Below are 25379 nucleotides of genomic sequence, written 5' to 3' on the forward strand. Positions count from 1 at the left end.
ACGACAGGTTATCTATCCAATCGCAGAGGATACTTCTCAATTTTAACCAACCAAATAGTCTGGAATTCTGGTGGGCTGGGGCTTTTGTGCTGTAGGTTGGAGCAAAGTTACATTACCGTGCTCAGATTACATTTAAACTGAAGTCGGGTGGAGTCCATGCGGAATTTGAGGAGAACGGATTTGCAGTTTAAAAGCTAGCTAATTCATAGACTTAAGAGCTATATAACGTAGTAATTGACATCATGACAACCACCACCACCTTCCAAGGATTGGAACCGGGTTCAAAAAGTAGTTCCAGGTAAATGAAGAAATTCTGAAACAAACAAAAGAAAATGGTAGCCACAGCTAACGCTATCCTTCGAGTTTGACTCCAGAAGACAAGTACCGTTAACGGTATTGCCAAGTAATTAGCTAAGGATCTTGACTTTCGGTGTATTGAAGTTTTAGGCCTGTTCGTCAGAAAATAGATTTTATATGTTCCGAAGATAAAAAGTGGTTAGGCTTACAACTTTGAGTCTTTTGCTTTGCCTTATTTATATGCAAACTTGATTTAACATCTATTTTTAATGTCAGCTAGCTGGTCAGAAGGACGTTAACGTTACCTTTGTTTGGACAAAGCTGACCATCAGGGAAATTATAACACTGCCAGCGGCCGATTTTTTAAAACATTTTTGCTACTGTAACCTAACCTGATTCTTTTTTGATCAATGACTTGTGATTTTTCTCGGAACTAAATGAGAAAGTAGTCTATTGCCAGTGGCCAATACATTAAGATTAATATGACATGTTTTTATGGTATGGTTTAAACACCCACAGTACTTAGGTGTTTTTTCCCCAATGAGTTACAGTATGTCTGGTTTGATAACTAGCTAATGAAACCTGGGGTGTAAAACGTTAGCTAGCTGGTGATGTCCCTAGGACACTGAATGTTGGCCATCCTCAGTCCAACTGACCCGTTAATGCTCGCTAACTAACGTTGGCCTGCTAACCTTCGTTTAGCTACAATCTATGCTCGACTGACATATGACATGTTAACCTATTTTCATCGAAGAAACCTAGATTATTTGCCGAGTGTTGTTTACATGATCAACAGTTTGAATCTGCTTGAAAATGCCACTGACTTATGCCAACATTTTTTACTTCTGTAAATTATATAATGGGCACAAGTTTTAAGAGTTTTAACCGTAAAGAGTAAATGTGTTGCCAGTTCTCCTGGTTAACGTTAGCGGGTAAGAATACGAAGATCAAATGTTAGCTAGTCAACACTTAATATTATATTTACGGGACACCCTACCTTATCCTAAATATAACGTTGGTGCAAGCTAACCTAGTGATGGGTCATTTTAGCCATAGGAGATTTCAGGTGCCACCGTATCGTCTACTTCAGAGATGTATCTTGTTAACTCTAGATATGTTTGTAAGATAAATGAACGTTAACTAATCTGGTAATTTTAGGTGTCTAAATCTTTTCCCTTACTTGGCTTGAGAAACAGCCTTCAGCAGTTGAGATGTAGGTCGAGCAAGCTGACTTGGCTTGCTAACAGAAAGTCATACGCTATTAAAGCTATACCGATAGCTTAATGTTACAGATCCTGTCCGTCTTAAAACTATTGATCGAATATGGATGAAGTCGTCCTGTTATTTTTTCGGTTTTGCGAAATGTGTTGCTGTATTGAAGGGGAAATAATTGTCGTTTCATTGTGGGGTGGGGTCTCGAAAATGGCTTTTTCGGCTTCCCGACTGGAAAAGCTTGAGCTCTCATCTGGTGGATCGACCCGATTTTTGGCATTACTGTTAATCAGGCTTTAAAATAACTGTTCCCAGTATCACATTGTCGATTTTGTAGCGTTAGTCTTCACATAAATTGATCGACATTTTGATATGGTGGAAAGTTGTGGCATGCCTTATTCGGACAGCTGCGGAGCGTCAGCTGCTGTATTAAAAAAAAAGAGGGCTAAGGGGAGGGGTCGCAAAAATGTCCTCTGTCGAGTCACCACCATTCAAGTCGCCACGTTTGTCTAATATGCAGTCGGTTCCGAAAGAATGTTACTCTTTCTGTAAATCCATTGTTTTCCGTGTGTGGACGGTATGGAATGAAAGCCAGCCTGCGACTAAGTGCTTGGGAATTTCTGATTGGCTGCCGACCAACATGCAGACAGGGGTCGGTTTCAGTCAGTAGGTTGAAACTGTGTGCGTTTGGCGGAGGGGCTTAAGGAAGCAGACCTTCCAGTCAGGGATCTGGCTCGGCAGCTAATGCGTTGTGTTGTCATGTCTACTGTGTGTGCTCACATATGTGTGTATCCTTTTGCAGTGTAACCACTCTGGTATGCCTCTCCCACACAACACTGAAAGGCTGAGCTGGAGACTCAAGGCTGAGCTGTAGGGCTGTGAAATGGGTATTGATCATTGATTATTGGTCTTGACAGGGTTTTGCGACCTCCCGGCGGAGCCTCAAACATAAGCTTCGGCTCAGATGAGGAGAAACCTACCCGAAAGAACAAAATGGCCTCCAACATCTTTGCTGGACCGGATGACCCCCACGCTCACCGCAGGAACAACCCACCTGGTACCCTCACAAACAGATCCCACACCCTATACTCCTAACCTGTATGCCCTGATCTGCTACCTCTGTTTGCTGGTACCTTGGTACCTTTAACTGTTGGTGTTCAAGCAGTACACCTTTCCTGTTTTGCCCTTATCTGGTACTCTTGCCCTCCCCTCCCCTCCTCTGGTGCCACTGGTATTCTAAACTTGTTCTGAACACCTTCTACTTCCCCTTTGTCCGCACACATCTCTCTCCCCACTCCACCTGTCTCTCATCAGGTAGTACTCATCTCTGAACTTCCTGTGTGGATCTCAGTTGGCATTGTACAGGCCTTCTGCATTGGTCCTGTAATTATGTCAGCTCTTGTTCTTTTTGATCGTAAAGGGGAGGAGTAGTGAAGTAATCATGGAATTAGGTTGAAAGAAGTTTGGTATAGAGGAATATTCTTGAGGTTTTATGTTGTTTTTGTGCAAGAACAGGTAATATTTTGGGGAAGTTCCAGCAACCAGACATTAATTACAGTGTTACAGGCCTTCACTGTAATGTTGTAAGGAGATGAGCAAACACATATTTGACTGACTTCTTCTAATGTGAAGGGTGACGAGAGTGTAGACTGTTATTTGAGTTTAAATTGGTCTGTCTTGTAACGGGAAGAGAGCTATGGTTTAGCCTGTTAAAGTAAAGATGGTAAGAGAAGCTGTTTTGAGTGTCCCCTCTCTTGTACTTAGTTGGTTAAAGAGATTTTCTTGGGTGTTTGCTTTGCATATTTGCTTCAGTCATTGGTTCAATTTGCCTCGGCAAGTACTTTGCAGCCTCTCCTTTCCTCCAGGGTTGTGCATATTGATCCCTGTGGGTGCAGAACAGGCAGAAGTCATGTGAGGGATGAGTCTGATACTGTGGAGAAGAAGATAACATACTGAAGGGACTTGATGTTGGAGGTAGCATGAAGGAGACGATTGTTTAGCCAGAGCTGCTTCACAATAAGTTAACTTCATTAGTCAAGGGCTGGGTCAATATGTGAATGGGGCCTCTTGTGCATGTTCTCTTCCGTCCTTGTCCTGTGTGTGTATTCCTGTAGGGGGGTTGCACCACTTTAAAGACATCAATATGCAGGACAAACTGTACAGTGTCAGCGTGAGACAGACAGACAGACGGGGGGGGGGGGCTGCTTATTTGTTTAGTCTTTAGGTTGCGGTTGTTTGGATAGTGTCTTGGCTGATTTGTGAGCAGTGCTGCACCTCAGGCAGGATGTGGCGTTTGGGAGTTGATTCGATGACCACACAACGAGTCATCCTGTTTGTTAGTGGGCTGTTCTGGCTCACAAAGGAAATGAGAGCACTGCAGAAGGGCCCTCTGCAAGATGAATCAGAGACATGCTGAGGTCAACATGACTGGTCTGTAGCAGACCATCATAAACCTGTGTGTCTGTGTGTGTGTGTGTGTGTGTGTGTGTGTGTGTGTGTGTGTGTGTGTGTGTGTGTGTGTGTGTGTGTGTGTGCAGGCACATACTGAAGCTTGACTATGTATGTTGATTGGATGTGTTTCTCCTGAAAGAAAGGTCTGAGCATATCAATGTGAGCATGTATATGTGTGTGTGTGTGTGTGCACGCACATAGGAGGGATCTGTAAGCTTTAGCATGAGCTGTGCATGTGTCTGTTGTGTTATAAAGTGTCAGTACACTAATTGTGTGTGTGTGTATGTGTGTGTGTGTAGGAGGGGAGGCCAGTGGGGTTCTGTGTGGAGAGCCGTCCGCTCCGCTGAGGCGCTGCCACCAATCTCCCATCTACACTGAGCTGGCACCACCACCTGCGCCCGAGCCTGAGCCCTCACCTTCTAGAAACAACATCAAAGTGAGCAGACATCCTGCCCATTACATTTCCCTCGGGATACATAAAGTATCCATCTATCTATCTATTTGCTCCAACCATCAGTGGCCTTATCCTACTGGGAGCTGGTGTATGATCAGACTGCATCAAATCCTCCAGGATAGCAGGCTGTAAAAGCCCCTAGGCTTTTTAGGTTTGCAGCAGGTTCCGTTGTAATAGCTCTGCCACTGTATAGATTGTGGCCTGTTTCACCTGATAAAGATCTGTCATGTTAATGAGCAAGGTTGAGATGTATATGTGTAGATTAAAACTGTTCTCATGTTTTTGAGTAATGGTTCTTGGAACAACTCTATTGATCGGCTACTTGACTGTTGTACTTTGTAGAACTGTAGAATTGCAGCATTGGATTTGGATAAAGACGTAAGACTCCTATTTATGCCACAGTAGTACCACTTATTTTGAGTAGTGTACATTGACTTATAGGTGAAGTGATTCCTAATATTACATGTGAGGAAATTCCCTTGTAGACTTGAGTTGAAGTGTTTTTTTGGTTTTCAGACTAATGTCCTTGTTTAGTCAAATCACAGTCATTGAACTCCTCTTCTGTGATGTATTTGGATGATGAAACATCCTTGTAGTCCATGTAAGCCCTCGTGGCGTCAATATATTTGATGGTTATTGGACTGTTGTAGATAAACTCCTAAAAATAAAAATAAAGTTTGGATAGTTCTAATATTTGTGCAAGGATTCTGAGTAGGCTCCCTGAAATCTGGGTCACTCACACTACCAGCCGGTTCCCTGTTCTAAAATGAATGATGAGATAACATGTGGGTGTCTCGGCATGGTAGTGTCCCCGGTATGCAGTTTCCAAAATGACACAGCTCTGACTTTGTGTTTCAGGTTGAAGATCAACAGCAGCCCAATGATGGTGAGTTTAACATCATCTTTAAAATCTGGTCCTTATGATTCCGTCATCATGTTATGTTCGCACTAGATATATTGCAGATGCTATAAATGCAGATGCTCCCTTAATATCTTGCCCTGAAGATCTCTCTGAAGTGTCTAGTTCGCTGGCATACTGGTGCACATGTCTTCAGCACGAGTAATGTGCTGTCTCAAGATCAGGAGTGAGCTGAACATTCCTTTCTCTAAACAGCACAGCATGACACCCATTTGAAAAGTATTATCCTAATGAAAGCCTTTGGATAGATAACATCACTTCCCTGCATTTCTACGTGTGAAACGAAAGCAAACCACAAATTTGCGTTCACATTGAGTAGCCAAATGAACATGTGACTATCATTTTCATGCTTTTAAATAACACCATGCGTAACTTGATCACTGGATCACTTAATTATTTATATATAACGTTCTTTAGTCCCTAACTCTTGATCCCTCTTACTTTGACAAGGACTTTTCCATGTGTGTAAGTAATGTGGAGAATAGGTTTGATGGCTAGCTATAGTGTGTGACTCTAGAGCTGAAACTAGAAGAGAACTACAGAGTGTAGAAGAAAAGTGTCAGTGTCCCTGACTGAGTTGGAGTGGCTCTGGTGCAGCCAACACACTCACAATGAAGCGTGACCACTTCACCATATGTGCTGTTGCTCTGCTTTTGTGCAGTCATTACATCACACTGATGTTAACTCAAGCAATACGCAAATACAGACGTGGACAAAATTGTTGGTACCCTTCCGCTAAAGGAAGAAGAAGCCACAATGGTCACTGAAATAACTTGAAACTGACAAAAGTAATAATAAATACAAATGTACTGAAAATTAACTAATGAAAATCAGACATTGCTTTTGAATTGTGGTTCAACAGAATAATTAAAAAAAATAAACGAATCAAACTGGCCAGGACAAAAATGATGGTACCCCTAGAAAAGATTGAAAATAATTTGACCATAGGGACATGTTAAACTAAGGTGTGTCCTTTAATTAGCATCACAGGTGTCTTCAAACGTGTAATCAGTCAGTCTGCCTATTTAAAGGGTGAAAAGTAGTCACTGTGATGTTTGTTATCATGGTGTGTACCACACTGAACATGAACCACAGAAAGCTAAGGACAGAGTTGTCTCAGGAGATTAGAAAGAAAATTATAGACAAGCATGTTAAAGGTAAAGGCTATAAGACCATCTCCAAGCAGCTTGATATTCCTGTGACTACAGTTGCACATATTATTCAGAAGTTTAAGGTCCAGGGGACTGTAGCCAACCTCCCTGGATGTGGCCGCAAGAGGAAAATTGATGACAAATTGAAGAGACGGATAATACGAATGGTAACCAAAGAGCCCAGAACAACTTCCAACGAGATTAGAGGTGAACTCCAAGGTCAAGGTACATCAGTGTCAGATCGCACCATACGTCGCTGTTTGAGCCAAAGTCGACAGAGGAGGACACCACTGTTGGTTGAAAGCAAATCATATAAAAGTGAGACTGGAATTTGCCAAAATGCATATTGACAAGCCACAGGGCTTCTGGGAGAATGTCCTTTGGACAGATGAGACAAAACTGGAGCTTGTCAGTTTCAAGTTATTTCAGTGACCATTGTGGGTTTTTCTTTCTTTAACGGAAGGGTACCAACAATTTTGTCCACGTCTGTATATAGGCAGACACTAGGGATGGTAGTATTTTTGAAGGGAGGAATTTATTTATATGAAGTCGTTGTTAATTAGTCAAATCAATGGCTCTGTTTCCCTAGAAGTGGAGGAGGACCTGAACGACGAGGCCACCGAGCGCTCTGTCGCCCCTGTACCTACACCTGCTGCTGCCCCCACTGGCAGGAGAAACCCCCCCGGAGGGAAGTCCTCCTTCACCCTGGGTTGAGGGGATTCCCACCAGACTGTTCTTCATTTGCTTTGTTGTGTTTTTTTTTTTTTTATGTTATGTTATTATCTCTGAATTTTTTTAAAGAATCGCCATGCTTTCCCCGCCCCCCCAGCTCCCCCTCGAGCTCCGGGGATGTGATTGTCCTGCACTCTGTTTTCACATTTTTTCTATCAAAAAAAAAAGGAGAAAAAAAAAGAGCAGAACAGAACTTTGACATGCACTTTATGTTTGTCCTCCCTATCAGCTCGTCCTGCGCAGCACAGCGGGCACAGTGGGCACAGCTTGAGCTCCTCTCAGTCTGCCCCTTGTGAACGGAGTCAAGAAAGACAAAAAATGTTGTTGCGCAAAATTTCTAAATACAATAAAGATTGATTATAAAATTGCCCTTGTGCGCATTTGCTTTTTATCTCAAGTGTCACATGCGAGGTTTGAAGAATGTTACGGCAAAGAATTTGGTCCCGAGGCATTTGGACTCGCAGCTGTACCTTGGCCTGTAAACTCTTTTGGCGAGCCGTCTCAGAGAATTGGATGGGGGGGAGGGGGGGAGTTGAAGCTCTTTGTTAAAGCTAAACTACAGTGTGCCAAAGACATTCTAATTTCTAATCACCTCGTTATAGAATTTTCTGGAAGACAATGTCAGCGATATCTTATCGCTGACATTGTATACTTTTCTTTTTGTTATACTGTCTGTTTGGAGTCGAGAGTTACATTGTTAGGTGAAGGTAACCTGAGTAAAAACAATTGATCTGACCAGTCTAACTTGCTTGGCTAAGCAATTTGGTCTTGCAAAGACTTCCAACTCCTGGCCCATCTGGTGATTAGAAGGAGGGTCAAAGTTTGCTTTTAATCTTTCTGTAAATCCCAGTCTTTGACCCACTTGTAGTTTATTAAATGACGGACATTACACTAATGACAGGACTGGGGTAGTGGCTATAAGCTTCTTACAGAAGACCAGACCAGACCTGCAGAGAGCCAGAAGGACCTGAGCTCCTCCAGTCACAATGGAGATACGGGGAGGGAAACTGGCATGGAAAAAGTTACACCTCCTTTTGTCCATCTAAGGTCACAATGCTTCTAGTTGAAGTAATGCATCATCGCATTCAGGAAACTCGTCTAAAAAGCCACATCAGCCGAAACTGAACACTCCCAGGTGTGGCACGGCTGTCTCTCTTAGTCTTGAAATAGTGAAGGCTGAATATTCTATATATATATATAGCTAAATAGTGATGGCTCATCAGTCACACACTGCACAATGGAGAGATTTTGTTTTTGAGAAAGTCTGAAATAACTGGATTTGGCACAAACTCTGACTGCAGTGACCAAAACCAATGTAGGCCATGGGACTAAACCTTTGCATAATACATGTTAAGGGTCAGTAAATTATTCAAAATGCAAAGGAGGTCTCCCACAGAAATAATAACCCTAATGCTGAACTCTCTTGGGTTCGGTCCAAACTCCTCCTGCAGTTCGGATGAGTATGAGGTAATGCAGTGGATCCCTCAGTCACCTGCGGGTGGCAGCATTTACATGGATTTTACAATAAGTGCCAAAAAACATTTGTGTGGGTACCACAAACCATTGTTTCCAATAGGACATGCTTTAGCCTTTCAATTGATTTGGATCTAATACTGGAATTAGTTCAGAAATGCAAACTGACTTATAAAGGGATTGTTTTGTTGTTTTCATTGTGTAGTGGTGGTGGGATGATGAGGGAGAGACATGAAAAGGATCTTTACTCTTGTCACCCAACATTGCTTGACCATGATTGATCTAGAGGAATGTGTAATGTGCAAAAGTATACTGAAATGACACAAAATGTATGTCCAGCTATAGGACATTAAACATGGAAAAATCAATACACATACAAGAATGTGGGTTCTACTCTGTAAATGAATGTCTTGCTTAGTAATCAATCTGGCTTGTCGCATAACAGGGCTGCACGGCTCTGGAGATCCTAAAAAAAGGGATTTAATTCTTTCTTAATTATAGGGGTTGTCACACCACAATTTACTTGGCATAATGTGTCCGTGCAAGAAAGTCTTCAATGTACTTCCAAAAAAGTAAAACACACAGACACAAAAAAGATTGTTTCCAAATAATAACATTATTAATCATAACAGCACAGCCTCATACTGGGAATGCTGAAGAAAAAAAAACACATTAGATTTGCATTTCATATTTCATTGCATTTAATACCACTTGGTGTTGGCATATGATCACACAACAGGTGTGGACGTTTTAACATCAATCTTCTTCCTGTTCAAAGGATCAAGTCATCATAGGCACAGTCAGACAATGCCTCTAACAGAATGATTAGTCAGTATAAAACCTTAGATATTGTATATCAGTTTTCAATAGTGTATTTAACATATAGATTTTCTCATACTACATGTATATAGTTGCATAGATAAGTGCTGAACTGACTTGGTATTGCTTTCAAAATATGAATAGGCAATGGCACATGCATGGTAATGACCAAGCATGCATATATAAAACCTGGGTGTCATTTTTAATGAGACCAGTCAGTTTTAAAAGCTTACAGTCATTCTTTGGCTATGCTGTTATTGAGTCAGTGGGGAACCAATGTGAAGTGGATTCTATTGAATTATCTGATGCATTGGAATTAAGTGCTGCAGATTTCTCTACAGTCACTGTTATACAGCGCTGCTGAGTCATTGTCTTTGCCTGTGTGTTTTCTAATCTTTCCAACACTCCGAAGACATTCAGCAGCATATCTTTCAGTTCACATCATGAACTTCTGATGTCACATTGGCATAGATTTATGCTACTCTGCTTCTCCAGATTCCATTTAGGATGGAATTCCATTTAACCCCCTTACTTGTGGGATTTTGTCAAGTGGCCGGTCAGAATCTTCAAAGAACAACAGTACACCCTGGAGGATACTGATTAAAATGCAAGTTTGAAACTAAGTGAGCCTCAAGACTTTGAACTGGTGGTCCCATTGAAGACAGGTGCCACTATATTAAGGCAATCTGTGTGTCTATATATCTATATATATAATATATGTATAGAAATATGTACATGCAAGGCAAGATCATAATATAGTGATGGAGTTAACTTTAAATCTGTTCTTGAACCGGATCAGATTACATTTTCTTTAAAATCCTTCCAAGTTGTACTCATCTACTAGACTAGATCTAACAAATAGTGGTCATAACCACTGAAAGACAACCGTCTATCAAGTCTGACACATTTGGATAATGCAAAGAAGGATAATCTCAGTCTATAGTGTGCATATAGTGTGCTATAGTTTGCGGCAGCCAGAAGTGTACTTTCGTGTAACAGTCTTCTACACCACTGTCACGGAAGAGGGATGTGTTCACTTGCAGAGGACAGTGGTGTCTACATTTAAGAATCGGATGTGCATTCTGGTCTCAATCTCAATCCCCTTCAGGATCTAGTGAGAAAAGACTTCATGTAAATAACGGCAACAGAGTTTAAAGGTGTGGTATACATGAGGTGAATCTCAATTCAGAAGGTAAGGAAGGGAAGTATCTATAGATGCTCACTCTGGCCATACGATCCTGTAAATTATCATTTAACCACATGACAGCTGAAATAAATAGCTTAGTATTGTCACCATGAGCAGTGATCCAAATGCATATGGTTCATACGGTTGTATCCTTATCCTAGTAAATTCTAGTAAAGTAATTTAAGTCTTTTCACATGACACAGGTTTGAAAGGAATCAGGTAGAGTTATTTGCAAACCTTTAAAAAATGCTCAAAAGTGATCCCCTCATAGAATTCATCTGGCTCCTAAAGCAAAAGAATAAAAAAGGGTTTGAGCTTAATTAAGAACCTGAATGGTGATGCTGAAATGAGTCTTTTATTTCAGAAGAGGTCAAGCCGAGGTCACTGTACCATGTGACCCATTGAGATGCTAGCCACCTCCAGCATGGCTGCGTCTGCGATGCCTTTGGCCGTCTCTCGGCCCAGAGCACCACTTCGGGAGAGCAACTCCTCCACCACCTGTGGGGAAATACCCCAACTCTGGGTTGGTCACTGTGTTCATGTGTAGGACTATAGTGTCAATAGAAAACATTGGCACTTATCAGGATGACACATACATACGTACACTATCAAAACAATCAGGGAAGCAAGAATGAGGAAGCTGGCTCACATGTCTGTATTCTTCCAGGGTGATAGTTCCATCGTTGTCAGTGTCGTGCATGTTGAACAAAACTGGAGGGGAAACACAGAGGTAATTTTTCTGAAACATGTTTCCTGGTTGGTTCTAAAATATCTGTAAATCTCTGATTCACTTGTTCTACAAGGACACAGAGGTAGCTGCCAAAGCCCTTCACAATGATAAACAACAATGTTCCGGTACTTAGCCAGGGAGCTTACAGCGAAGTTTGATTCTCCTGAGCTCCTCGCGCTGTTCCTCACTCATATTCAGTGATGGCGGTCTGAAGTAGGACATGATAGTGAGGAACTCCTCAAAGCCAATCTCCTCTACAGTCCCCACACCATGGGACTGGAAGTTTCTAGAGAGAGATGAAATGTCACTTATAATGTGCTCCTCCTGATATACGCAGTTGATTTTTGCCTTAATGACATGGCCATTGCATAAGGCATCACAAAATAATGTGAGTATTCAATAATAATATACACCGCGTTCCACATTATTATGCAAATTGGATTTAAGGGTCATAAACATACATTTTTTAGTTTTTCAATTAAACTCATGGATGGTATTGTGTCTCAGGGCTATTTGGATCTCAGACACATGTGATAATTAGTTTGCCAGGTGAGCCCAATCAAAGAAGAAATCTACTTGAAAAGGATGTTCCACATTATTAAGCAAGCTACATGTTTCCGGCAAAATGGGGAAGAAAAAGGATCTCGCTGCTACTGAAAAGCGGAAAATAGTGCAATACCTTGGTCAAGGTATCACAACATTGGATATTTCCAAAAGAATTGCGCGTGATCATCGGACGGTGAAGAAATTTGTCACTGATTCACAGCACAAAGGCAAAATAAGGAAGATTTCTGCCAAACAAATGCGTAGGGTTAAGAAAGCAGCCACTAACATGCCATTGAATAGAAGCAAACAGGTGTTTGAAGCCACTGGTGTCTCTGGAGTCTTGCAAACTTCAAGATGTAGGATGCTCAAGAGGTTTGAGGTCCTTAAACCTGTTATTCAGCCACCCCTAAACCAAGCTCCAAGTAAAACCAAGTAAAAAAGGTTGCAGTGGGCTCAGGACTACATGAAGACTAACTTTCAAACTGTTTTGTTTACGGATGAGTGCCGTGCAACCCTTGATGGTCCTGATGGATGGAGTAGTAGTGGATGGTTGGTGAAAGGCCACCATGTCCCAACAAGGCTGAGACGTCAACAAGGAGGTGGCGGAGTCATGTTTTGGGCCGGAATCATGGGGAGAGAGCTGGTAGCCCCCTTCAGGGTCCCTGACGGTGTGAAAATGACCTCGGCAAAGTATGTAGAGTTTCTGACTGACCACTTTCTTCCGTGGTACAAAAAGAAGAACCCTGCCTTCTGTAGCAAAGTCATATTCATGCATGACAATGCACCATCTCATGCTGCAAAGAATACCTCTGGGGCATTGGCTGCTATGGGCATAAAAGGAGAGAAAATTATGGTGTGACCCCCATCTTCCCCTGACCTTAACCCTATTGAGAACCTTTGGAGCATCATCAAGCAAAAGATCTATGTGGGTGGAAGGCAGTTCACATCAAAGCAGGTGCTCTGGGAGGCTATTATGGCATCCTGCAAAGACATTAAAGCAGAAACTATCAAAGAAGTTCAATGGATGCAAGAATTGTGAAGTTGATATCAAAGAAGGGGTCCTATGTTAACATGTAACTTGACCCGTTAAGATTTTGATTAAAACTTTGTTTGATTTCAGTAAATATGACCTCCTAATGCTGCAAATTCAACAAATGACAATTTTTAGTTCTTTACAACCTATAAAATATCTTGAAACTCTGAAACTCTGCATAATAATTTGGAACACTGCATTTATTTTTTTTATTTTTTAAATACTTATCATTGGGAGGTTTGTTCAATACAATTTGAATTATACTCTAACAGTTGATGACTTGAAAATTATACTGACTGACTGTGCATTACTATTTAGGAAAATCTGAGCAAAGCTAATTTGCATAATAATGTGGAACTGGGTGTACCTTTTTCTGTCACATGACTTGATATGGGTATGACTTTTCACCCATATCAATGAATGAGAGAAGAGACAGATATGCAATGTCAAAAAATGTCATGAAAAGCATCTTGTCTTACCTACAGTCCTACCTTTTGTCAAAGAAGGCCTCTATAATCTCTGCTCGAATGGGATTGCAGGCCAGGTCTGGGATTTTACTGAAGTCATCTCTCCTACAAGCACAGCAAATTATATTCTGGTAGTGCAGAGTATATTTTTGGACACAACAGCCTTGACAATGTCAGTGACTAAAATAGCCATGATTCACTAATTGTATAGTGTGATTATATAACAAGATATATTCATTCAGCTCCAAATCTCTTAGCATTATATATTTTGCATTTTGAAAAAATGATGAGAAAATGTACATTGATTATCTGTACTAACTGTACCGAGATTTCACCCTCAGATATTTTGAAGAGTGCATGAGAAGACTTAGTCTAAAACCATAGGAATTGGTCAGTGTACTCAGAATACTAAGGTTGCCTACCGAAGTGTGTCTTCATTGTGGCTCAGCTGTTTGAAACGGTTGTGAAGGTTCCCAATCTGCTCAAGAGAAACTGAGGAAAGAGGAACACGTGATGAGGAAGACACAGGCCTCAGGGAACATCACACAGACAGGGCTTTGTTGTGAACTGCTGAAGAACATCCAGGGATTTAAGTGTGAGTCATGCAAACCTTTTTAACTGACTAATAAAGGTCGGCCTGTTTTCTATTTAGTTTCAAATAGGACTGTGAACTTCATAAAGTAATCTAATTTGACCACAACATCTATCACAATACAAGGTAATACATAATGTTGTAATATGACACTGGTTCAGAAAGGCATTGAATGTCATTATATGTCATAGTACAGGATCCCCACCTGAATGAATGCCAGGTAAACAAGGTCACCCACCACAAAGAGAAGCTTTTAAGAGATATTTTTGGTGAATTGGAAGAGTTAATACTGGTCATTCTGCTGCGTTCAGTGATACAAAATGGGCGAATTAAACCCCTGGAGGGTTTGTTGAGGTTCAAAAGGAGTTTGTCTCATGCAAACAATATACAGTATATCAATGGGGATACATGACTACAAATCCACCGCAGAATCAAACTTTTAAATATGTCACAGAACTGGCTTTTCCAGTAGGCCTGTGGCCTATTTATGGAACAGGACGAGCAGTAGCAGCTTCTCGAGAAAAACAAGGACAATGGATGACCTGGCATGATGTTGAGAAGATAAGCTAGAGACACTTCTGGGCTATAGATGCTAACCGCATTGAATTCATTGTTGGAGCCCATTCTATAGAAATTCAGTCTGTGGGTGGGTAAAGACAAACTGCAAGTTCTATTTGGGTATTGGTTCATTAAAACATATTTTGTCTGGATGTAAAATTGGCCTGCACCAGATCCACTCAGTGTGGGAATGAGGAAGCATTTGAAAGGAAGAAGATAAAGTATGAAACATTTGTAGCAGAAGCGAGGCAATGAGGTTGGCAAGCACACACAAGACCAGTGGGGATAGGTGTTTAAGGGCTTTGTAGCTAAATCAACCGAAACACTTTAGTTGGATTTTGGTTTTCGAGGACGGTCACTCAAAGGTGCTTTAAAGGAGGTGTCTGAGGATGCAGAAAAAGCGAGCCAGTGGTTGTGGCTGAGGTGCTCACAGACTAGTTGGGGTCACAAATGAGGTGTATCTGTTGCTGTCTCTGGTAGTAGCCTGTGTTCTAACCCATCATGAGTATGGAGTGGGGTGGGTCTGGGACACCAGACATCACTGTGTTCTAATCTAACCCATCATGAGTATGGAGTGGGGTGGGTCTAGGACTCCAGACATCACTGTGTTCTAATCTAACCCATCATGAGTATGGAGTGGGGTGGGTCTGGGACGCCAGACATCACTGTGTTCTAATCTAACCCATCATGAGTATGGAGTGGGGTGGGTCTAGGACGCCAGACATCACTGTGTTCTAACCAATCATGAGTATGGAGTGGGGTGGGTCTGGGATGCCAGACATCACTGTTGAGCCTTCTAGAGGTGTCTTTTCCAGCATTTGCATTTTCTACAGAGCTGCCTATCAGTGACAATATCTTATACTTATATATCAATATTCAATACCTTCTCTTTAAATGTGTAAACACCATGTGAAAACATGTGGATGGACACTATTGTCTGACTTCTTTATTACTGCGTGTACATCAGTGCCAATAGGGTAGTGAATGGAGGAGAAGTCAGGCTTTCCTTTGGCGCGTTGCCATTTATTACACAAAGCAACATTCAGGTAAACTGATACAGAAAGGAGGGAACAGGGGGTCTAATTTGTACATGACACAGTGGGTAAGGATGGACAAATACGCTCAACAGACAGCATTACGGGACTGAACTATTACAAACACATTTACGGAAGCGCAAAATCCCCCTTGCATGCTACAATAGCATTGTTTTTAATTTAAGATGATACTTTCAGAGGAGAGAAGAGAGCAAAAAAGAGGGCTCTGTAGTCCAATGATGGGATGATTAAAAAATACTTTTGCCAAAGCCTATGTGGAATATGTGACCAACAGATGATCAAGCCATGCGCAGAACGAGTAGGGATACCTCCTACATCCATCTCTGCGGGAGAGGACTATTACGCCCTGCTGTTGATGGAGGGAGGTAAGATCTAAAGCCTAAAGCCCTGCCCCTCTTGAGGGTTAATCTTTTAAACCCCTTCTCTGGCCCAAACAAAACCCCAAACAGTGCAGCTCCCCTCCTGAGATAAACCTTGGTGACATCTTAGTGCAGAGAGAGAAGCTGGCAAGGCTCACAGCGAGGACCCGTGAGGGGAGATAAGGAGAAGAACATGACTAATGGAAGTTGTGCGTAGTGCACACACTCTCACAGACTCAGTGACAGAAACGTTGAGTAAACAGCTTCCATCTCACAAACACAGACACAAAGGCCAACAAGAAAACACACAGCATGAAATACTGGTTCTGAAACATGCAATGTCGGATACATGGTCGTTGTTCATTCTTTACACACACCACGGAGGCAAACAAGTTTGGAGTTGTCCATACAAATACTCATTCGGCTGGGACTGAGCCGGGTAGCACATTTCAAAGGGAAAGATTATTCAAATACATGTAAACAAACAGGTTGTTCTGAACTGGTCAAGAGGAACTAGCTATAACAAAGTTCTTCAGTGTGCCATGTCAAATTCAGAATTCTTCTCTTGGCATTTTTTTGTTTGAAGACAACGCCTGTTTAATGAAAGATGTAAGATGACAGCAGGTGATCATGATACAGCAGGAAGTGGGAGTTTGTCCATAAAATCAAGAGACAACTGTGTGTTTTAAAGTAGATGTGTTTATGTTAGGAAGCAAACTTGCATCATGAATTTTTAAAAATCGTTCTCTGGTGTTGTATAACACCGCTAAAAGTGCTCCTGTGGAAAAAAGTGTATCCATTATTCATCTCACCAATGGAAGCGCATCTGTCCATCACAACAGTAGCCTATATAACACTATATAACACTACAATGTATTTATGAATACTAAGGTTCTGATTACTAAGATATGTGATGGCCAAGTATGTGCCCCAAAACATTAGCCCTCTCTTAATCACGGACAGGGATCTAAGTAGGTCTCAAAAGCCCTTTATAAAGTTAAAAATAGAGTTTCTATATTACAGGCACACCCGAGCTTTAATTTCAGGAACTGGGTTTAGACGACTAGGTCATGGGGTGAAGTTTAACATCAGGTATAATATACCTTGAGGCTTGCAACTTACCATTATCCAATGTTTCACCAAATAACGACAACCTACGTATGTGCTGCAATATGTTTTAAACATGAAGTTTTAAGTGACGATTCAGCATTTATCCTGTCGTACTCACATCCAGTCTTGTCGGCGAGTTCTCTGTATCTCTGGTCATCAGGTACGGAATTAAGTCCTCCCATCGTGCCTTCTTCGCGTTTAAATTGACGTTATGCTACTGTTGAGCAAAACGATGTATTTTTTTGCACCGCTTTTTTGTAACGTTTCACTTCCTTCTCCTATGTGTCTAGCACTTGCAATTCTGCAGTGCAATGACAAGCACTGTTGTGGTTACAAGTGAAAAGATGAACACTGTTCCTCAGCAGCATAGGTTAGGCTACCTCCCCACGGAATAGTTCTTCGGTAAATGACCAGGCTACACACCGATGCAGATTCTTGTAGGTGAGTGCTTCGTTTCGTTGTGATCAAGTTACGTGTTGATAACTACCGTGGTAAATATGCAAGAGTAACATGCTGCGTCGAATAACCTATGTTAATGCATTTTGGAGCTTGTCTCTCTTGCATCTGTCGCAGTCACTTTCTCAGGTAGTGGCAGATGACGTCTCAGTCCTCACAATTCACAATACAGCTCACGCTTTGAGTAACACACACACACACACACACACACACACACACACACACACACACACTATGTACAAAACGAATTAACAAAGGCCAAAGATACAGAATAAAAATCTAGACCATACAAGTGGGGTATACACTATGAAACACATTTTGGTAATCATGTGGTAATCTACCTGCGGGTTGGGGGTAAATGTTTATACAAATGAAATACATGTGTGGTGTGGTGTTTTTATTAAATCTGGCAGCCTATGTGTTAGTGAAGTGAAATAGATTGCATCAATAACTTTATATACAGTGGATGGATTGCATCCATCCATTCTGATAAGGAAATTGTAGGGGTTGTTGGGGGTCAGAATGAAGAATGCTGAAAGGTGCAGTCCATTATTGTTACCGATTGTTGCCTGAAACAACATTGTTGATTGCCTGGAATGGTGTATTGCTGAGTCCAAGACACTTTGCTTGTTTTCCATTTACAGAGCCAGGACTGTGCACAAACACCAGAGCTTTTTTGAGTGCACGTTGGACGGACAACTAGAGGAACATGAGGAGAATTTAAATGAAAAGTTGAATGGATTATAATCAAGGACTGAACCTTTAAACTACTGGCTGCATGGCAGCACCTTGTCCCCTATCCCCTGTTTTGTTTGAAGTCCTGACTGACTGTCTGGCAGTATCCTAGACTAAGATGTGTACGTCCTGCTTTCAGATTGGTTGGTAGCATCCTGCAGTCTGGTTGGCTGTAGATGTCTTGAATTCTAATTTGGCTGACAATATCTGAGATTCTGATTGGCTGATAGTATCGTTCATTCTGATTGGCTGACAGTATTCTGAATTTTGACTGGCTGTTGATTTCTAGTAGTAAAACAGCTAGTAGTACACAGACAACTCCTAGCAGAAGTCAGACTGCCTCAGAATTAAATTACTTGAGATGTGAGAATCTGTGCAATAACTATGTTCATTATATTTTTACCGTGACTGGTGATAGGACAGATGTTACATCGTAAGTTTCTCGCTTTATAGTAGGCTTGCAATTACATTAGTGCTGCAGAGGGGAAGCCAAACTCGGTTCACAGCCACTTGGACTCCTCTCACAACTTCACAACAACATTTTCAGAAAAAATTGTCAATTTGAGTGTTGTACTACTCTGAAGGACTGTGAAAGCGAAATAAATGTTCTGTGGGTGTGCAAAGCATGCCCAGAATGTTTGGCTTCCATGAAAACATACAGTAAATTCCAAATGGGTGGGCAAGGGAATCCAACCTGGTATCGTCTTCACACCAATCAGATCAGAAATATAGAAATATAGAGACAAGCTGTGGCCAACTATTACACTGAATGCCGTCCACTGAGTTAAGTCACTGAACTGCCATTGTAAATGTGCATCAATTACTAATACAGTATGTTGTTGATGCATTTATTGTTTGACATCTCCATGGTCAATATGCCTTCACAATATGCCGAGACATCAGTTGTGCAAAAAAGAAAGATAAGGAGACTAGGATAAGGTTCCCTAGGCTGCAGCTCAAAACACTACTTACTGTTGAAGAGGGCGACATGAGGACATCACATGCAAGTGTTCGTGTGTGTGTCCTGTGTCGCCGCCCAATGCACAGGTGTGTTGTGTGTTGTGCTGTGTGGCAAGAAATACATGACTTTGACTTTGAAGAAAACACAGTCCATTGGTTGATCATTTAATCCATATGTCTTTTGATTGTGATGCTTATTTGCAAATGAGCTTATAGGCTAGGCTACAATTTAACTGATTTTGTTGCTCTGCTAGCGTAATATTTTACAGTCAAATACTGCTGATGTGCGACACACCTAAATTAGCAAGAACCCTGGAATGGTATTTTGGAATAGTTTCTCTCTATTTGTGAGTAAAGTTACTGTGATATACTTGTAACATAAAATTGAGTAAATTAGTCATGACAGCACCACTGCAAATTAACCATAACCCTAACCCTAACCCTCTATATCATATACTAAATACCACAACACCGCATTCACCCGCCCCCAGGTCCAAATTCATGTTGGGGTTTCCTCAGTTTCAAAAGTCACACACCACTACAGGTAGTAGGCCTACAACATTCAATCAGAAAGCAGGATACTGCTAGCCAATCAGAATTCAGGATATTGTCAGCCATTTGGAATTCAAGAAATGCCAGCCAATCATGATGAAGGATACTCCCAGTGAATCAATCCTAGATGGTGCCAGCCAATCAGGTGTAGGGTACTAGCAGCCAATTAGGATTCAGGAAATCAACAGCCAATCTCAGAATCCAGAACATCTGTGCCTTTTTTAGGTTGTATAGCCTTTTTCACTCTGGCAGGGGGACTGCCAATGGAAACTAGCATTTTGGCTATAATTGGGTGCATTTACATTTTAATGTTCATGAATGTACACTGTCCCTCTTGATCAAATTGATTGATTGATTGATTGACTAGTTGGTCCCTCGAGAGGCTCTTGTTTTTTTTTTCATATTGTTCAGATTTGATTCTGGCTCTGCTCTTTCAGTCTGAAATATCACTCAACATCTGACATTCTGTGGGGCTGGGCATGTTCTTTTCCTCTCCCTGCACACATTTCCTGCCTCTTCGCTCTGTTTCCCATGCTGGGTTTCTGGCTTGTCAACTGAGAGTCTTAAAATGGACAGTTCCTACAAATTAAGTTGTTGTCTCATCACAGACATTCTAGCCCACTGTTGTCAGCTCAATGTTACTACAACCATGTTGTCATTCTTTCCTAGAGCCAAATTTAAAGTTACAATTGTTTGAATACATTGATCACATCAATACTGTGACGTCAGTCAGTAAAAGTTGCAGTCATGTCTGAAGTAATGCCCAAGCAAACACCAAAGTTCAAAGTTCAATAAAAAAATGCGATTGCAATTTCTTGTACTTCTAATCGTTGCCTGGAAGTTATATTTTATGGCCAACAGGCCAGCTTCCATATGGAGGCTTTGGTCTATCTCTCTGCTCTTGTTGTAACACAAGAGTGTGCTGTTTAACAGCTGTGGTTGCTTGTGACAGCTATCGCAATGAGCTAGCAAGCAAGCTAGCAAACATACCATTCAAGAAAGATGGCTGCTGAAAACGAGTGAGTAATTATTCAGGACTGTTACATCACGTTAACACATCTATCATAGTAGCAGTAATATAAGAGCCAGTGTTTGATAACTATTATATTTAACCATTTGTGGCATTCGTTTTAGCTGTGGTTGGCCGGTGAACTAGAAAGCTAGCAAGTTAGCTAACTTTACAGCATAGCTAACTGTAACTATCTAGCAGAGACATTATAAAGGATTTTGACCTTAAAGGATTGGTGACTGGTGTCAATATTCAGTAACAGATTCACTGGATAGCAATTCTGTTAACGTCGCAACAAGAGGTTTCACAACTATGGAAAGAAGGATGTTCACGAGAAAAATGTTAGTGGCCCGAGTAGTATGAGGCCAACCAACTAAGTCGAATCAGTAATGTTAACTGTTTATTATTAAAAGGAAGCTAACTAACCTATTAATTGTATATCCGACTGCAAGATTTGCTCTATGAAATCAAACTGTCTGGTTGTAAAGTGGAGGGGGCTGAACGTTAGGCATGGCTACTGTTAACAGAGTTGTCGTTGTTGACATGCTTGATTGATGCATCGGACAACGTTAGGTTGAGTGCGAGTAATCATTCCCTCAGTTGTCTTTCTAATACCATTTATAAAACAACGAGCCTGAGAATAGACCCCCAGTAAGGCATGTATTCAAAAGTACAATTAGCAACCAGTCTCCTGTCTGTCACTGGTTGTAAACAAACATGCCTTTGCAATTCAGTTGGTACAATGCTGGTGTAATATGGTACAAACGTGTTGGAAGTAGGGGCTGAATATCAGCTGAGACATGTTGTGTACCAGCTCTATCCTGCAGTTGCTACTATGTAAGAATTCGATGAAGACGAAGTGCTTTTGTTACTGTTTTACATGATAGGAGTTGCTCTTTGGCGCTGTCTGAGCTAGTGAACGTCAGGTTAGTGGTGTCAATATTTTAGACTAAATCCTATTTCTTTCCTCCAGTGTTCTTTCTGAGATTGAAGTTTTGCAATCAATCTACCTAGATGAGTTGAAAGTTTCCCAGAAAGACAACGGGTGAGATAAAAAAAAAACCGATTGCACCATATAAATTGTTGGAGATAAAGATGCTCTGTTTGTGTGTTATTTGAAGTACAAAAAGTAAAATTTTAGCAGATTCCTTCTCATGTCTAGACCATATTTATGTGTATGTTTTTTTTGTGTGTGTGTGTGTGTGTGTGTGTGTGTGTGTGTGTGTGTGTGTGTGGCCCTAATGAACTGCACATTTCTGTCTTTGTTAGAGGGTGGGAGGTGAGTTTGGTCCTCTACCCTTCCACTGCAGAGGATGCTGTCTCTCAGTTTGTCCGCCTGACGCTTACCCTCACTCTCACGCCTCAGGTATCCTGCTCGCTTTTTTTGCCACTGTGCACATTTCTCACTCCCCAGGTGTCTTTAGTCTGTCTGTACATTCTCTCTCCATTTCTTTTTTCTTTCTCTCCTTGCATTCTTATGTATACTGGCATTATACGTCTGTGAAGGGGGTGTTAATGTAGGCTAATTAAATGTCCATATAGTTTTTTTTGTGGCCGCTTTCTCAAAGATTTTTTATCTCTCTCTGTCTATAATTTACTCTGTCTTTTTCCTTCTCTTTATGTATTTATTTGTCTACTTGTCAACTTGTCCTTTTCGTTTAAACAAATCTTTCATAACTGGGAACATATACTCATTTTTGCAGTACCCTCATATTGCTCCAGTTATAAGCATACACAACCCTCGAGGACTGTCAGATGACAAGCTGCTCAGGTGAACTTCATTCTTCAAAATCAGCTGACTAGAAATCCCTAATGATGTCTGAAATGTTAAACAGTGCGTGTGTGCTCTGTAGAGCAGTTTTGTGAGTAGTTATGTTTCCTCTGTGGTAATGTCAGTGTGCAGAAATGTCTGCAGACGGAGGCAGAATCCTGCCCAGGTGCACCAGTACTGTACCAGGTCATTGAGGTCAGTCCTCTCTCAGACTTTTGTCAGATTTGCCTTTCTCCATACTTTACAGTTCGTCTGCCCTTAGATTATCCTCCCATTGGGATTTAAAGACCCTCTGTGTTCTTTTCTCACCCCACAGAAAGCCAAAGAGATCCTGACGGAGAGTAATATTCCCCATGGGAATTGTGTCATCTGTCTTTATGGATTTACGGTCCAGTATTATGATTTCTTTATTCTCTCTCTCTCCACCACACCACACCACACCACACCACAGCACAGCACACCACACCACACCACACCCTAAATCAGCTCCTGGTAAACGTGTGTGTATACCCTCACTCTCCTCCTCTAATGAATAACTCTGTGTTTGGCTCACAGGATGGAGAGGCGTTCGCAAAGACCTCCTGCTATCACTACTTCCACTCCCACTGCTTGGGCCGTTACGTCAGCCACTCCGAGATGGAGCTGAGGGAGAGGGAGAAGGAGATCGAGGAAGACAAGAGTCGGGGCAGGATGGATGGGGAGGTGAGCGCTGACCATGAGTCTAGAAAGCTCGAGTTTTAAGAGTTAAAAATGTGCACTCGCACACAGTGTCACAAGACAGTGAGTCATCCATTCTGACCGAGGTCACACATACCTGGAATTACTGGGCAGTTAAAATACAGCGTTCACGTCCATGGTCGACCAAATGCCGGTCAGATGGTCTGGATACATTCCTTAACACTTCATCACATCATGTCCCTCTCTCCCTCATACGTATTACACTCTCTTTCTTTCTTTCTTTCTCTCTCCTTGCTGTTTTAGGAGCTGGCAGTGGTATGCCCTGTGTGCCGTGAGCCTCTAGCCTGTGACGTAGATACCCTTTTGTCGGCTCCTGCGCCAGCATCTCCTGAGGTGAAAGTTCAAATTAAGCTGTCCTTCTCATGCAGCAGTTTTTCAGCCACATGGTGGCACTGTAAGCAGACGGGCGTGTCTGCAACCACAAGGAGCTGTTTAGGAATCATCCTGTGACTTGGAAAAAAGAGAACAATTCATATCTGCTTAAGCCTGCATAAATAGCTTCAGGCAGCGTGATGATCTCCAGCTTAGCTTGAGACTGGAGTTAACCAATTTAGTAATAAGCATCACTTGTGGAAGACAGATATTTATCTGTCTGGCTGATTTTTATCTGTTCTGGTCACCTCACAATATAGTGACATGTACAACTTGGTGTGTCTTTATTGCCTCTTTGAAATGCAGATAGCAAAAGAGGTTGTAGCAGTAGAGTTTCGGAAGAAATGGGTAAAACTTCAGAGGATTTTGGAACGTCAGCGTCGGAGGGGTGGGATCATTGACCCAGAGGTGGAGTCCAACAGATTCCTGATTCATATTAATGAGGTGAGGCTCCAACCATTGTTTTCAGTCTTGAATGTTTCCCTCTTCCACCATATAGCAAGCAATACTCAGTATTTCTGTCATCTACCACAGGGCCCCTCTGAGCCCAGCGACGCTGCCAGCAGCACCTCTGATCTCCCCCCCAGCCCACTGGAGACCCAACCATCCATCCTTCAGCACAGCTTCCCTCAGGCCCCGCAGGTTCCAAGCCACTGGAAGGGGAGGGGCAACTCTGGCAGGAGAGGGCGGGGTCATTACACAGGAGGCAGGAGGGGAAGAGGTGGTCGGGTGCATGCTGGGATACCTGAAGCCATGCAAGATTTCACTAAGCTCTCCCTTGCTTCTGAGAGGAGTAACAGTGTGGGGGGTGATGCAGTAGCTTTGAATGGAACATGTGTGGATACAGGTACTTGTGGCGACTCAAGGGAACAGGAAGTGAAAACAGTTGAAGTGGCCGAGTTTGTTGCTCTTAAAAGTCAGGAATCTACTGAGGCAGGGAAGTCTGAAGCAGTTCTTACCAGAGACCAAGCACTACACCTGACTGAGTCCACCGCAGACGATGTCAAGGCCCACAGGCAGACATCGTCCCCGGAAAGGCTACATGGCCGTGGTCATTGGCAGCAAGGCAGGAGGAGAGGCCCACATCATGAGGGGCAACAGGGTGGCCAATGGCAAGATAGAAATTTCCGAGAGGTGGAACAAAGAGACCCCTCAAGAGGCACGTATCATCACAGAGGATATAGAGGGAGAGGAAGGGGAGGTGGCAGTCATCAGAACCGGGGTGGCGGGCCTTACCGGGGCGGCGGGCCTTACCGGGGCACCCCACGTGATCCTCACCAGCGGAGAATGGAGAGCGGACCTGAGACGCCTGTACTCTGACAAAGGCCAAGGGGAGGAATACACACAGAGAAACATGTTCCTCCCTGCTTGCATTTCATCAGGCTTGCATCCAATAAAATTGCACATGAATTATTTTGTTGGTTCGGGTATCCTTCATTTCTGCCTTACAGGGTGTCTTCAGACCCATCTTGCGCCATTATGAACTAAGAGAATATTTCCCAAGCTACCAAACTACCTTAATAACTGAAAGAAAAATTCCAGCTCAACTCTTAGACAATTTACAGATAATCCTTTTCTCTCTGTAGTGGTCAGCCTGATGGTGTATTATCAACAATATATCCATAAGTTTCTGCAGTGCATG

General features: G+C 42.1%; 3 protein-coding genes across 7 annotated transcripts; 2 read left to right on the top strand and 1 right to left on the bottom strand.

Moving 5' to 3' along the window:
- Positions 1-85: 85 nt before the first annotated feature.
- LOC122130889 (jupiter microtubule associated homolog 1-like) lies at positions 86-7583 on the top strand. 2 transcript variants are annotated; one of them, XM_042705729.1, is made up of 5 exons: positions 86-298; positions 2427-2566; positions 4260-4396; positions 5273-5300; positions 7074-7583. In XM_042705729.1, exons 1-5 carry the CDS (start codon positions 243-245, stop codon positions 7196-7198), a joined length of 486 nt encoding a protein of 161 aa, XP_042561663.1. In that variant the 5' UTR covers positions 86-242; the 3' UTR covers positions 7199-7583. The 2 variants fall into 2 exon arrangements, with proteins under 2 accessions (XP_042561663.1, XP_042561664.1); XM_042705730.1 differs by lacking the exon at positions 86-298 and adding an exon at positions 373-393.
- Positions 7584-9372: 1789 nt separating this feature from the next.
- tescb (tescalcin b) lies at positions 9373-17346 on the bottom strand. The gene is made up of 8 exons (XM_042705725.1): positions 17263-17346; positions 13893-13962; positions 13495-13575; positions 11571-11710; positions 11344-11405; positions 11085-11192; positions 10932-10979; positions 9373-10619 (listed from the first exon to the last, which is right to left on the bottom strand). Exons 1-8 carry the CDS (start codon positions 17324-17326, stop codon positions 10542-10544), a joined length of 651 nt encoding a protein of 216 aa, XP_042561659.1. The 5' UTR covers positions 17327-17346; the 3' UTR covers positions 9373-10541.
- rnf25 (ring finger protein 25) lies at positions 15815-25151 on the top strand. 4 transcript variants are annotated; one of them, XM_042705720.1, is made up of 10 exons: positions 15815-16040; positions 21830-21901; positions 22126-22222; positions 22560-22627; positions 22753-22822; positions 22944-23015; positions 23183-23329; positions 23609-23698; positions 24044-24181; positions 24272-25151. In XM_042705720.1, exons 1-10 carry the CDS (start codon positions 15961-15963, stop codon positions 25055-25057), a joined length of 1620 nt encoding a protein of 539 aa, XP_042561654.1. In that variant the 5' UTR covers positions 15815-15960; the 3' UTR covers positions 25058-25151. The 4 variants fall into 4 exon arrangements, with proteins under 4 accessions (XP_042561654.1, XP_042561657.1, XP_042561655.1 ...); XM_042705721.1 differs by lacking the exon at positions 15815-16040 and adding an exon at positions 17504-17585; XM_042705722.1 differs by lacking the exon at positions 15815-16040 and adding an exon at positions 20656-20866.
- The last annotated feature ends 228 nt before the right edge of the window (positions 25152-25379 follow it).

The sequence above is a fragment of the Clupea harengus genome, unplaced genomic scaffold (assembly GCF_900700415.2).
Source record: "Clupea harengus unplaced genomic scaffold, Ch_v2.0.2, whole genome shotgun sequence".
In the NCBI taxonomy this organism is placed as follows: Eukaryota; Metazoa; Chordata; class Actinopteri; order Clupeiformes; family Clupeidae; genus Clupea; species Clupea harengus.